The 15343-nt window shown below is 39.9% G+C and overlaps 1 protein-coding gene across 1 annotated transcript in view; it reads left to right on the top strand.

The window, feature by feature from the left end:
• LOC134292940 (RNA-binding protein EWS-like) overlaps positions 1-15343 on the top strand; it is a 50904-nt gene that overhangs the window by 26660 nt on the left and 8901 nt on the right. Inside the window, exons 6-9 of the mRNA XM_062958820.1 lie at positions 1672-1858; positions 8762-8926; positions 11144-11351; positions 11947-12131. Coding sequence (XP_062814890.1) covers positions 1672-1858; positions 8762-8926; positions 11144-11351; positions 11947-12131 — 745 coding nt within the window. The remainder of the gene's footprint in view (positions 1-1671; positions 1859-8761; positions 8927-11143; positions 11352-11946; positions 12132-15343) is intronic.

The raw sequence follows: 15343 nt of genomic DNA, 5'->3' as shown, positions 1-15343 counted from the left end.
TGTCAAGGAACTTTCCATGCAATGTTTTGTTGTGCCAGCTGTCACCTCTAGTTTGCAGTGCGGTTTTCTTGTACCTGTTTTTTGTCTGTTGTGCTTTGAGGAGTTTCTGATTTTTGACTTCAATCAAAGCAGGTTCTTCACTGTGCTTTACATATTCTGCCAGGGCATGTTCTTCTTCTTTGACTGCTTGTTTGACTTGTAAAAGTCATCTGCCCCCTGATCTTCTAGGCAAATATAGCCGGTCAACATCACTGCGAGGGTGCAGTGAATGTGAATGGTCATGAGTTTTCTTGTTTTTCTGTCCAAATTGTCCAGTTCCGCCTGTGTCCAGTTTATAATGCCAGCAGTATATCTTATGACAGGTATGGCCCAGGAGTTTATGGCCTTGATGGTGTTGCCTCCATTGAGCTTGCTTTTGAGAGTTTTTCTGACCCTTTGTGTGTATTCTTTACTGACCACAGTCTTCACATGTTCATGCTTGATGTTGTCCAGCTGTATTATTATTATTATTATTATTATTATTATTATTATTATTATTATATCTACTTTGCTTTATGCATTAAGGATAGACATAGCAAGGACAAGTTCATATTTGATTAATTTGTTGTTGGTGAGACAGAGTTTGAGATTTAATAAGTGGCCAATTAGGTGAGGGACTCTTTTAAGGCTTCCTGGTGGCCATTGATAACAATGTTCTGGATTTGGCCTAGCATTGAGTTATCTGATATTTTGGATGTGGACTCTTTGGATGTTGTTTATGTTTTGTTATTGTTTGCCCTCTTTGGATATGGATAATGTTTTGTCGTTTGTCTCATTACCCGGTGAATCGTTGTCTGGGGCAGGGAAGAATAATTAGGCGATAATTTATTGATTTATCCCACTCTATCCCAATCCTAAAGGGGACTTAGAGCGGCTCTCAAATTGGCAATAATTTGATTAAAATATATAAAAATACAAAATACAAAATACATAGTGGATTAAAATCAAAACTGTAATGTATAAATATATTTTAAAAAATAGTTTAAAACATAGCACGTGGTCCTGAAATCATAGTCCAAAGCCAGTCCAATCATATTACATTAACCCTGTAGCTGCATATTGCACTGTAGCTACTCTCTAAATGCTTAACTCCATAGCCAGGTTTTAACTTTCTTTCTGAAGGAAAGGTGAGAGGAAGCTGGTCTACTCTCTTTTGGACTATGAGATGTAAAGTGAGTTAGATAGAAATTTAAAAAAGAAAGATGGATAAATGTATAGATAAATTGAAAGATAGATGGAAAGATAGATGGATGAAAAGATAGAAAGATAGATAGGAAGATTGAGAATGAGTAGAGCCTTGTTGCTTCCTTCTAAATTTCCTTATTTCAGGAAGCTATTCTAAACTGTAGCATTCACTCTTCTCTCAGGTTACTGTTCCTAAGTTTCCAATCCTTAACCAAGGTGATGATGCCAGTTTACTACTTGGGCATCCGGAACAAGAGTTTATTCATAGGGATAACGGGTCGTATAGCCTGCATCTGCTCTGTAATACAGCCTGCCATTTGCTTTCGAAAGCTGGGTGCATTTGCAAGTGGTAATTGGCTGTTTAGTTTTTTGGATTGAAGAAAATATTTCCAACAAGTCTAAAGATATAAGTTTAGTCTGTTTTTCATTCGATCTCCATTGTCGCAGGCTATACTGCCCCGGCTGCCCCTCAGACCTATAACCAGCCCACCCAAGTTTACGGCACCACCACCTACGACACGACTGCGACCACAGCCACCACCACCCAGGTCTCCTACGCTGCCCCTTCAGCCTATGGCACCCAGCCGGCCTACCCCTCTTATGGGCAGCAGTCAGCCACCATCGCCACCCCCAGGTAACTTTGGATGGATATTGGATCCACAAAGGTTGGATCCCACTTGACACATAACGCCATCATTACTGGTGGGGTTGAATGTGGAGTTTATAGAGGATTATTGTTATTATTGAATTTATACCCTGTTTTATCATATTCAAAGCTAAAAACCACAGCAGCCCCTGACTTGATCTTAAAACCCTTATTTTTTTAAGAACCTGTCTGAATAAGAAGGTTTTAGCTTGCTGCCAGAATGACAGCAGGGAGGGGGTCATTCTGCCTTCCCTGGGAAGTAGAAGGGGGTTCCAGAGTTGGGAAGGAATGCCTACTCTCCCTTTCTTTCCCACCAAGTGCCCTGGAGATGGAGGTGGTACAGAGACAAGGAAGGGCCCCCTCCTGAAAGGGATCTCAGGGCCCGTAAACACTGGACAAACAGGAGCCAGTTACAATCACAGGAACTGCATCAATAACGTCATCCAAGTCAGAATCGATCTGAGCAACTTTATCTGCAAAATGGCATGCAAATTCTTCACAGTGAGCTGCTGAATGGTCGGATTTCCCCTTGGGGACTAGTACATAATAACCCTCTGCCCACTCGAAACAGCCCAGCTGGATGGTTCATTGCAGATGCAATGGTGGCAGCAAGACACAATTTATCTGCTGCCTCCATTACCGTGAAGTAGGCTTTCAAATGCACTCTAGAGGGGAAGGAACCTAACCAATTTGAACAAATAATACAAAATGGAAGGGATATATATTATTATAAAAAAATGAAAGGTGTAACTGGTAGAATCTATAGAATATTGGGTGGAATAAAAGAAGGAGAGAGAAAAAATACCACTCTTAAGGAATTATGGGAGGAGGAGTTAGAGATGAAAATAAATGAAATGGAATGGTCGCAATTGTGGAAACAAAGGCACTTGAAAAATTTATCAATAAGAGTTAAAGAAAATTATTATAATATAATTTGGAAATGGTATTTAACGCCATTAAAAATGTCAAATATTAATAAAAACCATCCAAAAAATTGCTGGAGAGGCTGTCAGGAAGTGGGAACATATATACATATGTAGTGGCATTGTAAATATGTAAGGAAATTTTGGTACAAAATATTTAAAGAGATAGAGGATATAATGAACATCAAATTGGAAAGAAACCCTGGTATTGCATTATTATCAATATATAATAACAATAAGATGGATAAAAAAGAAAAAGAAGCAATAACAAATTTATTGACAATAGCAAGATTGCTTATAGCCAGGAACTGGAGAAAAGTAATAGATGTACAGATTGGGCTTGGGCTGTGGCGCAGGCTGGAGAGCAGCTGCAATCAATCACTGCAATGAATCACTCTGACCAGGAGGTCATGAGTTCGAGGCCCTGCTCGGAGCCTATGTTTGTCTTGTCTTTGTTCTATGTTAAAAGGCATTGAATGTTTGCCTATATGTGTAATGTGATCCGCCCTGAGTCCCCTTCAGGGTGAGAAGGGTGGAATATAAATACTGTAAATAAATAATAAAAAATAAATAAGAATGGTATAAGGAAGTATGGAAATTGGCAATAAATGCTAAGCTAACGCAAATTAAAAGTTAAAAGAGGGATATGGAAAAAAATGATTTTGAGGATGTATGGGGGAAATTTATTGAGAAAGGACTCCAAAAAAGGGATGGAGGGCTACCGCCTCAGGAAGAAATAAGATTTTGGTTAGACAATGCATAAGAAATGGCTCGGGGTGGGAGGGGGGGATACCCAGTGGTGAAGAAATATAGATAGACAAATGTTAACCATGTAGTAGATATAAATCAACAGTAAATATAAAAGAATGATGCAAGTATTGTATGATAAATTAAATATCTGCTATGTGATAAAAGCAATTATTGTATGAAAAAATTTTAAATTCAATAAAAACTATTAAAAAAACAAAAACAAAACAAAAAAACAAATGCACTCTAGCCCATGCTAAATCAGATTTTCTTTTAGTTCTTCGCCAATGTCACTCTCCATCTCACTTGCTTCATCGCCATCACCTCCTTGGAAAACCAAGGGGCTGATTTGGCTCTGCTCAGTGAGAAAGGATGTTGAGGAGCAATTGTTCAAATTACAGAGGACGAGGGAGAGCCGTTCTCCCCCTGGCTGTCAGTCAGAAGGTTAGGCCCTGCCCCCTACATTCATAGCAACCCCCTGAGCCATAATGGTGCCCAGGGACAGGCAGGGTTCACTTAGGCCTGATCTACACTGCCTGTTGAATACAGATGATCTGATTTGGATTATATGGCAGTGTAGACTCAAGGCCCTTCCACACAGCTATATAGCCCAGAATGCCAAGGCACATAATCCACAGTATCTGCTTTGAGCTGGACTCTCTTGAGTCCACACTGCCATATAATCCAGTTCAGTGTGGATTTATACAGCTGTGTAGAAGGGGCCTCATATACACCAGTTCTAAGCAGGTAATATAAGATTATAAATATAATATGTAATAACTACTATGGTATAATTATACAGAACAATATAATCTCGAAAATCAGGACAGTAAATAAGGAGCAACACTCTGAAAGCAAGGAAATCCAAACAGGAAAAAAAAACAGGGTCAGCTAACACCTCCCAACCAGATTCCCCCAGGAACGAATCAGCCAGGCTTTCCAACTACAAGGCCATTCAATGTGAATTGCCCTCTTTCTCTGCACATTCTCCACTTCAGAGTCATTATTATTATTATTATTATTATTATTATTATTATTAAGTTGCTGTGGACCACTAAAATGAGTAAAACCAGCCACCCAGCATTACAAAACTCCACAACCAGGACAGTAAATAAAGAACAACACCCTGAAAACAGGAGAATTCCAGGCAAGAAACAATCAGGGCCAGGCTTTGAAGCAGCGATACTATTCTATGATTGAAGCTGACCAACCAACGATTTCCCTAGGTAGCAAGCAGCCAGGCTTTGAAGTAGTGAGGCTATTAATTGAAATTCTAGCATCCAAAAAAAAAAAATCCCCCTAGAACGCAAGTACCCATACTTCCAAGCACCAAGCCTATTCCATTATATTCCAGCTCACCAACCAAGGATTACCATAAGAAAACGGCCAGATTTTGAAGCTGCAAGGCTATTTACTGCTATTCCACCTGGCCAACAAACCATTCCCATAAGCCACGGCAATACATGGCTGGGCACATATTATTATTATTATCATTATTATTGCAGTTTTCTAGAGAAGTTTCAGGTTATAAATCAGGAAATTATTGGTTTTGTTGTTTTCTTTTTAAAAATTATTATTGAAAATATAACAGACATTCATGAAAGTGAAAAACAAGAAGTAAAATAAAATAAACACATACAAAAAAAGGAAAAAAAATACAGAAAAATAAAATGGTTTGCACTGTAGTGTACAGCCAGCACTCGTTAAACTAATGGATATTCACAGAGTAGCTGTACCGTTGTTATACTTTAACTTGACCTTGTCCCCCAACCCCTTCCCCGTGACCTCCGATACCCCTCAGTAAGGATCACGTAACTAACCATCAACTACCCATATATCTTCTTTCGCTAAATCCCCTTTATGGCAGTCATCAAATCTACCTTTGTCTTCTTTTCCAGATACCCAAGTGCCAGCCTCCATTTGTTTACAAAATCCTCATTATTTCCTCCTCTGTTACTATTTGTCAGCTTGGCCATTTGGATATATTCCCCCAGTTTATCTCTCCAGTCTTTAATACCTAGCTCTTCTTCCCCCTTCCATGTTTTAGCTATTATTAATCTTGCTGTAACAAAACAATATTGGCAAATTTCTTCGTCTCCTGCGCTAATAAGCCTTCTAAATAAACCTAATAAGCACATTTCCGGGTTTTTCTTGACCTTTTTGGTAATCATATTGTTTGTTTCTTTGAACACTTTTATCCAGATTTCTTGAACTGTATTACAGATCCACCATACGTGGAAAAAGGTTCCTTTAGCTTTCTTGCATCTCCAACAGGCCTCTCTTTCTGTTTTCTCTATTTTTGCCAGAAACTCTGGAGTTATGTATGTTCTATAAAACATTTTAAATATATTTTCTCTAATTGAGCCGGCCAGAGAGAATTTAAACCCCTTTTTCCAAAGATGTTCCCACTCTTCCAGATCTATGTTTCTACCGAAGTCTTTGACCCAAGAAATCATAACAGTTTTTATTTGATTGCTAAGTTATAATCTAAAATAAATTGATAGAGCCTTGAGAGTAAACCTTTGTTACCTCTGTCAAAGATACGTTATTAAACAGATTTTTTGAATGCAAATCATACCACCGCATCCTTCCTAAATCTATTTTGCAGTTGGTAGAAACGGAACCAATCTTTTATCCCTAATTCTTCTCTGCCCTTGAGTATCCATTGCCCTCTTTCTTTAGCTAAATATTCCTCATATGTTCCAACTATGGCTCGGGCTGTGGCGCAGGCTGGAGAGCAAGCCAGCTGCAACCAGCTGCAATGAATCACTCTGACCAGGAGGTCATGAGTTCGAGGCCCGCTCGGAGCCTATGTTTGTCTTGTCTTTGTTCCATGTTAAAAGGCATTGAATGTTTGCCTATATGTGTCATGTGATCCGCCCTGAGTCCCCTTCGGGGTGAGAAAGAAGGGCGGAATATAAATGCTGTAAATAAATAAAATAATAAATAAATAAACTTCAGTGCCTGTAGCTGGTCTCAAGACTGCTTTCAATGGGCGCAACCACAGAGGGATTTTGGGCTCTATCCCCTTCTTATACCTCGGGGGTGTCCAAACTACGGCCCGGGGGCCACATGCGGCCCATTGAAGCCATTTATCCGGCCCCCACAGCACAAAGGCTAATTATTATTATTATAAATCACATTTTATTAATTAGCCCATCGGTTATATCAAAACATTTAACACATAACATACAACATACAACCTGTGGTACAAAAGAAGTTAAAATAAACAAGCTGTTAACAAGATCCCGTTCAGGTCAAATATCTGCATCACCTCCACAGTTTACCCCAATTGATTCCAAATATGCAATTCTCAGCTGTGTTGCTTTGAATAGGAAAAGGGCTGTTTTGTGTGTTGTTTTAAGATTCTAGCCAGCCAACAAAAATGAAGTTTTAATATGTGGGTCCCAGTGTGTTTTGTGAATAATGTATGTCCCAAGGCATTGGTCTCTCTCTTTCTTATACAATTCACAGCTGAACAGTACATGTGTGATATCCTCCACCTCTGATGCTCCACAAATACAAATTATTATTATTATTATTATTATTATTATTATTATTATTATTAACATTGAGGCTGGGAGGTCATCTGTCAGGGATGCTTTGCTTGTGCTTTTGGTCCACAAAGGCAGAAAGGAGTTGGGATTATTATTATTATTATTATTATTATTATTGCTCGGTGGCCACCTGGCCAACTGTAGTCCAGCCCTTCAATGGTCTGAAGGATCGTGAACTGGCCCCCAGTTTTAAAAGTTTGGAGACCCCTGTTATACCTTTTCCATGTTGCTAAAAGACTGGATCTTATAATATAGCCCGAGGCTGTGGCGCAGATGGGAGAGCAACGAATCACTGACCAGGAGGTCATAAGTTCGAGGCCACTCGGAGCTATGTTTGTTGTTTGTCTTTGTCCTATGTTAAAAAGGCATTGAATGTTTGCCTGATGTGTGTAATGTGATCCGCCCTGAGTCCCCTTCGGGGTGAGAAAGAAGGGCGGGATATAAATGCTGTAAATAAATAAATAAATAAATAAATATCCTTTAAATTCTTTGTTCACCTTATCCTTTTCATCCCATAAATAAGCATGCCAGCCATATCTTAAATTGTGTCCCTCTAATTTAAGTAATTCTTTGTTGTCCAATTTAATCCAGTCCTTTAGCTAGCTAAAATTGGCAGCTTCGTAATAGTATCTGAGATCTGGGAATGCCAGGCCCCCTCTGTCCTTCACATCAAGAAGATTCCTATAGGCGATTCTAGCTTTTTTTCCATTCCAAATGAATTTAACCAGATCTTTCTTCCAGTTTTCAAACACCTTTACCCCCTTGATAATTGGTAAATTTTAAAACAAAAACAACATTTTGGGTTCATTTTGATCACTGCAATCCTCCCTAACCAGGTAAGTTGGAGTCTTTGCCAATTTTCAAGGTCTCCTTTTATCTCCTTACATGTTTTGTCATAGTTATTTTGATAGAGTTTACTATTTTTGTTAGTTAACTATAGCCCAAGATATTTTACTTTTGGCACTACCTTACAGTTAGATAATTTCTTTAGGTCAGTTGTATCGCTATTGGATAAATTTTTGGTTAGAAAAACAGATTTCTCCTTATTGATTTTAAAGCCCGACACCATGCTAAATTTGTTAATAATCTCCAATAATGTGCATGTACTTTTTAATGGTTCCCTTAAGCAGACCATCTGCATATGCCTTCCCTTTAAATTCATATCCCTTTACCCTGACTCCTTTGATTTCGCTAGTCTCTAATTCTGTTGTTCAAAATTTCTAATATCCAAATAAACAGTAGAGGCGACAGGGGACACCCTTGTCGAGTCCCATTTTGAATTTCTATATAATTTGTCATTTGGTCATTTATTTTTAGTTTGGCCCTTTGTCTAGAGTAAATGGCTCCTATGGCCCTTCTAAAATGTTGTCCCACTCCGTATCAGGAAATTATTGTTGTTGTGAGGCCTACTGCATTTTGCTCGCACTTCCTTGGTTTGTGAAAGAGTCAAATTTCCCTGGAGAGATATGTTTCAGTAAAGCACTAATAAGGCTTGTCTGTTTACCTTTTTGGCAGAGATGCGTAAATGAAAATAACTTTGGGTTAACTGATACAGAATGTCTACTTACAGCTAAGTGTTGGAGCAGAATGTCTACTTACGCCTGGGTGTTGGAGCTTGCACAAGTAGCTTACTTCTATCCCTGGGTTTTCCTTTTCTTTTCAAGGCCCCAGGATGGGACCAAGCCTGCGGAGAGCAGCCAGCCGCAGTCTAGCACCGCCGGCTACAGCCAACCCAGCCTGGGATATGGGCAAAGTAACTACAGTTACCAGGTCCCAGGAAGTTACCCCATGCAGCCGGTGACTGCCCCTCCATCCTACCCTCCCACCAGGTATGTCTCATTCCCTTTCGTGTGAAATGCTTTGTGGGGAGAAAAACAGAATATAAATAAACACACAGCACACATTATTATTGCTATTATCTATATATATAAAAGAGTGATGGCATCACGGCAATTCACAAAACAACAAAAGTACAGGCCCCTCAACCTCAAAATTTGACAACACAACCCATCATCCACGCCTCAAGGTTGATACAATAAAAAGAAAAGAAAAATAAAGTCCTAATTAGAGGGAGAGCAATAATTTTTTTTATCCAATTGCTGCCAGTTTAGAGGGCTAATCTCTGCCCACTTGGTTGCCTAGCAACCAAGGGACAGCCAGGTTTCAGTTAGGGGACAGGCAGATTTAGGCCTCACTGAGTCTTCTTCCACAGATTATCTAATTTGCACTGGATTATATGGCAGTGTAGACTCAAGGCCCTTCCACACAGCTATAGAACCCATTTATAATCTTATATTATCTGCTTTGCACTGGATTATCTTGAGTCCACACTGCCATATAATCCACTTCAGTCTGCATTTTATACAGCTGTGTAGAAGGGGCCTCAGATAATCTAGTTCTGAGCAGATAATATAAGATTGGAAATATACAGTAGAGTCTCACTTATCCAACGTAAACAGGCCGGCAGGATAAGTGAATATGTTGGATAATAAGAAGGGATTCAGGAAAAGCCAATTAAACATCAAATTAGGTAATCGTTATACAAATTAAGCACCAAAACATCATATTATACAACAAATTTGACAGAAAAAGTAGTTCCATGCGCAGTAATGCTATGTAGTATTTACAGTAGAGTCTCACTTATCCAACACTCGCTTATCCAACGTTCTGGATTATCCAACGCATTTTTGTAGTCAATGCTTTCAATATATCGTGATATTTTGGTGCTAAATTCATAAATCCAGTAATTTCTACATAGAATTACTGTGTATTGAACTACTTTTTCTTCCAAATTTGTTGTCTAACATGATGTTTTGGTCCTTAATTTGTGAAATCATAACTTAATTTGATGTTTAATAGGCTTATCCTTAATCCCTCCTTATTATCCAACATATTCGCTTATCCAACATTCTGCCGGCCCGTTTATGTTGGATAAGTGACACTCTACTGTACTGTATTTACAAATTTACCACTAAAATATCACAATGAATTTAAAACACTGACTACAAAAAACATTGATTATGAAAAAGCAGACTGCGTTGGATAATCCAGAACATTGTATAAGCGAATGTTGGATAAGTGAGATTCTTCTTTAATATGAAATAATTACTGGGATAGAATAATGCAGAACAATATAATCTCTAAAACCAGGACAGTAAATAAACAGGGGAATTCCAGACAGGAAACAATCAGGGCCAGCTAACACCTCCCAACAAAGTATTCCCATCATCAAAGTCTGGAAAATCCTCTGTTTTCTCAGGGCCACAGACAGTAGAAGCACATAAAATATCGCAAACAACACCACTCTGAAAACAAGGGAATTCCAGACAGGAAACAATCAGGGCCAGCTAACACCTCCCAACAAAAAATTTACTCAGGGAGGAAACAGCCAGGCTTTAAAGCTGCAAGGCCATTACATCCTAATCCTTTTTCCTAATTGCAGCATTCATACTTGTCTCCAACAAACAAAAAAAACCAATCAGAAATATTGTATATTCACAACCTTTAGGAAATAATATCCCCTGATGGTGCAGCGTGTTAAAGCGCTGAGCTGCTGAACTTCTGGACCGAAAGGCCACAGGTTTGAATTGGGGGAGCGGAGAGAGCCCCCACTGTTAGCTCCAGCTTCTGCGAACCCAGAAGTTCAAAAACATGCAAATGTGAGTGCATCAATAGGTACTGCTCCGGCGGGAAGGTAACGCCGCTCCATGTAGTCATCCCACATGACCTTGGAGGAGTCTACGGACAACGCCGGCTCTTCGGCTTAGAAATGGAGATGAGCACCAACCTCCAGAGTAAGACACGACTGGACTTAATGTCTGGGGAAAACCTTGACCCTTGACCTTAACTACCACCAATTCCCCAATACTTTATTTCCCAGACCACCAGACTTCGCCACAGCAACGCGTGGCCGGGCACAGCTAGTTATTCTATAATGCAGTTATGGCCACAGGGCAGTGGTATTTGGATGGCTCTGATGGTGATGCTGCGCAGAGGCCTGTCTTGGTAATCTTCTGCATCTTTTCCCTCCTCCCCTCTCTCCCCAGCTACTCCTCCTCCCAGCCAAGCAGCTACGACCAGGGTACTTACTCCCAGCAGAGCAGCTATGGGCAGCAGAGCGGCTACGGCCAACAAGGAGCCTATGGGCAGCAGAGCAGCTACGGCCAGCAGCCCCCCACCAGCTACCCACCGCCCACCGGCTCCTACAGCCAGACCCCCAGCCAGTACGGCCAGCAGAGCAGCGGCTATGGTCAGTGAATCCTCCCTGTGATACAACAGTTTTTATTTTTTGTTGCGTCCCATTGTCAAGTGAGAATCCTAGAATGGGAAGGGGACCTAAGGTGCCATCCAGCCCAACTCCCTTATTTCTGCTGTGAAGAAGAAACCATCAAAGCCCTCCCAATAGATGGCCATCCAACTTCTCTTTATAGACCTCCACAGTTTTTACTCCACTTCCAGACAGTTTAAGAGACCGTAAGCACCACTCCCTTGTGCCAGATTTGATAGATATGAGAGAGGTGATAGAGATATGATTGAGATAGGTAGATGTAATATAATCATCTTTAAGATGAGACTATTGGAAAGCTTCGATTGCATCCTCCTTTATGACAGAATGAGGCTGGAATGGCCCTTGGGGTCCCTTCCCACTCAATTGGATCATGGACTACTATAGAATTTGATGAAAGTCTTGAAACAGGTGGGCCATCTGTCGGGAGGGCTTTAATGGCATCTACCTTGAAGGCAGAATGGGGCTGGATTGGATGGTCTTTGGAGGTCTGTCATAACTTGTGTGACTGGCTGCTTGCAGATCCTCAGGGTAATAGACCCTAACCTACTTTTGTTCCATTGCCCAGGCTCCTTCCGCCAGGACCATCCCAGCCTCTACAGCCAGGATTCGGGGGGCTTCTCAGGGGAGGGCCACAGCCTGAGTGGCCCTGACAGCCGGGGCAGGGGCCGAGGAGGGTTTGACCGCAGAGGAGGAAGTGGCAGCATGGGCCGAGGGGGCCGAGTGGGAGGCCGCGGAGGTGGAATGGGGTAAGAGCAAACCCTTTTTCTCCTGTTGCCTAATATAACCTTTGCCTCCCCTCACAAAAAAATAGCACAAGCAGTGGAAAGGGGGGCTGAAAGAGGGAAGCGCAGGTCATTCTCATTTTCTCCATTGCTAAGGGGGTTAGAAGCGTTTTGCTTGGGTCAGGAGGAGAGTGGTTTTTGGGTAAACTTTCAGCTTCTTTCCACAGTGGGGTTTTAAAGCAGAGTTCTAGGGTTGAATACACACAACACCTTGAAGTCCTTCCATTACGCTTTCTGTTCCAGACGCTGCAGGTACGTACAAAAGGTGTCTCAGGTTTTTGGGAAGAGGCCTCCATCCGCCCCAGGCCTCCGTAGCGGTGCCCCCAATGCTCTCCAATAGGTAGCCGCTCTCTCTCCATGTTGAAGGTTGGTTTTGGGGGCAAAGAGAGCCAGCCCTTTGGCCCAGTTCCCCCCACGGAGCATTCAGACCTCCCAAATCCACTCCCGCCTTGGTTTCGGGCCTTATTCTCAAGCACAAGAGATGACAACAAGGGGACTGTTGTGTGTGTTCCATCCATGTGTCTAATCCACACTATGCAGAGTTTTCTTGGTATTATAGTTATTACTATTCTATATTTTGTTATTATATTATTCAGATTATTATTATTATTACAGTAGAGTCTCACTTATCCAAGGTTCTGTATTATCCAAGGCAGTCTGCCTTTTAGTAGTCAATGTTTTTGTAGTCAATGTTGCCATGTTTTGGTGCTAAATTCGCAAATACAGTAATTACTACATAACATTACTGTGTACTGAACTGCTTCTTCTGTCAATTTTTTGTAAAACATGATGTTTTGGTGCTTAATTTGTAAAATCATAATGTCATTTTATGTTTAATAGACTTTTTTGATGTATTGTTCTGCATAATGTCATTTTATTGTGTTTTTACTCTTTGTAATGTTTTAATTGTTGTACTTTGGTTATTGTTTTTGGGCCTTTGTCCCGTGTTAGCCGCCCCAAGTTCCAGCTGGGAGATGGTGACGGGATAGAAAAATAAAGTTATTTACTTACTTTTTTTCTTAATCCCTCCTTATTATCCAACATTTTCGCTTATCCAATGTTCTGCCAGCCCATTTATCTTGGATAAGTGAGACTCTACTGTATTATTATTATTATTATTATTATTATTATTATTATTATTATTATTATTATTAAGGAGGGTAGGGGAAAACATGGCCATTGTCATGTCAAATCATTTTGACAATCCCAAAAAAAAACTTCACTCTGCATTTTTCAATGCAAGCAAAATCAGTTTGGTTGTTCAATCTTTAAATTTTTAAATTTTAATGACAACCAAACCTTTTAAAAAATAAAGCCTAAACATTTAAGGGAGTGTTTTAAACTCTTTTAGACTTGGCTTGAATGGAAAATGACTCCATTAGTAGTGTATCTATATGTTTTAAAAAGTAGATAGTGGATGCTTGAGATGGCTAATACAGCATCGCTTTCCAATACTGGATGGTTTCTAATACTGTCTTTTCAATTTAGATTGATTTCTGATATCCTTTGATTTCTAATACTCTCCTTTCCAATATTATCTTTTCAATAGATAGGGCCTAATAGGGCCACCCCCTGCCAAGAAGCAGGAAAATTGTGATAAAGTCTTTTCAAAATAATTGATTTTTAATATTGTTCTTTCAATATCAATTGATTCTGATATCTTTCTTCCATAGATTGAATTTCAATAGTGTCTTTTCAATATAAATTGATTTCCAGTTAACAGCCTTCCAATATAGATCGATTCCCAATATTGTCCTCTCAATATGGGTTGATTCTGACATTGTGCTTTCAATGTAATTGAATTCCAATATTGTGCTTTCAATGTAATTAATTTCTGATACCCTTTTAGTAGAATTATTTCATATAGACATTGTCTTTTAAATATTGATTGATTTCCAATACTGTCATTCCAATATAGACTGATTCTGATATTGTCCTTTCAACATAGATACCCTTAAAGTATTGTTTCTGATATCGTCCTTCAAATATAGAAAAATTTGTGATATTGTCCTTTCAATATATCTGTATTTATTTGAATCTAGGATGGCATTGAATCTAATGTGCACATCAGTTTACAAAACCCTGAAACCAAAAAAGTATTTGTTGGTGAGCAATCTTTGTAATTTGTTCCAAAAAAGTGTGCATAACAGTTGCTGTGCGCTTAGAATTCTTTCTTTAAAAATAAAAGTGTTAAATTGCCAAATCTTCAAGCAATGGAAAAAGTAAAATCAGGGAATGAGACAGTCCTTGATCGGAAGAAAAGGAAAACAGGGAGAAAATGGAAGGAAGGAAGGAAGGAAGGAAGGAAGGAAGGAAGGAAGGAAGGAAGGAAGGAAGGAAGGAAGGAAGGAAGATTGAAGGGGAAAATAAAGGATGAGAAGTGAGAAAGGAGATAGATGGAGGATACAAAGATGGTAAGAAAAAAGGAAAGGAAGGAGGGTAGAAGGAAGGAAGGAAAAGGTTAGAAGAAAGAAAAGGGAAGGAAGAAAAAAAGAAGAAAATAGAAAGAAGAAAAGGATGACAAAGGAAAAGAAAAGGGGGATGAGAAGGCAGAAAGGAGAAGATGGAAGATAGAAGGTAAGGAGGAGAGAAAGAAGGAATAAAAAAAAGAAAGAGGAAAAGAAGGATAAGGAAGAAAGGAGAAGATGGATGGAAGATAGAAAAAAGGAAAGAGCAGAGGAAGGAAGGAAAAGATGGGAAAAGGAAAAGGGAAGGAAGAAGAGAAAGAGGAAAAGAAAAGGGATGAGAAGGGAAGAAGGCATTAAGGGAAGAAAAGGAAGAGGAGGGATGAAATAATAGTAAAGATAGGAAGGAAAGAAAAGGAAGAGGGAGAGATGAATGCCAAGATGATAGAAGGGAGGAAAATAACAAAGAATGAAGAAAAGGGAAGCCTGAGGGAAGAGTAGAAGAGAGCGAGAAAGAAAAAAGGGAAGGAAGGAAGGAAAAAAGGGAGAGAAAAGGGGAGGGAAAGATGGAAAGGAGAAAAAGAAGGTTAAAAAGGGTGCCCCAAGATGCCACTGCTGCCTCCATTCCTGGGGCACTCAGTTCACCAGAGAAGAGGAGGGCTCCTTTCCTTTCCCAGTCTTTTCTCATTTTTGAATAATAAAAACCCAGAGTTGGAAGAGACCTGGTGGGCCACCCAGTCCAACCCCATTTTGCCAAGAAGCAGGGAAATC

This window comes from Anolis carolinensis, chromosome Y (genome assembly GCF_035594765.1).
Source record: "Anolis carolinensis isolate JA03-04 chromosome Y, rAnoCar3.1.pri, whole genome shotgun sequence".
NCBI classification, from domain to species: Eukaryota; Metazoa; Chordata; class Lepidosauria; order Squamata; family Dactyloidae; genus Anolis; species Anolis carolinensis.
Note: the sequence above shows the minus strand (reverse complement) of the source record. Positions and strands in the feature narration are given on the sequence as shown.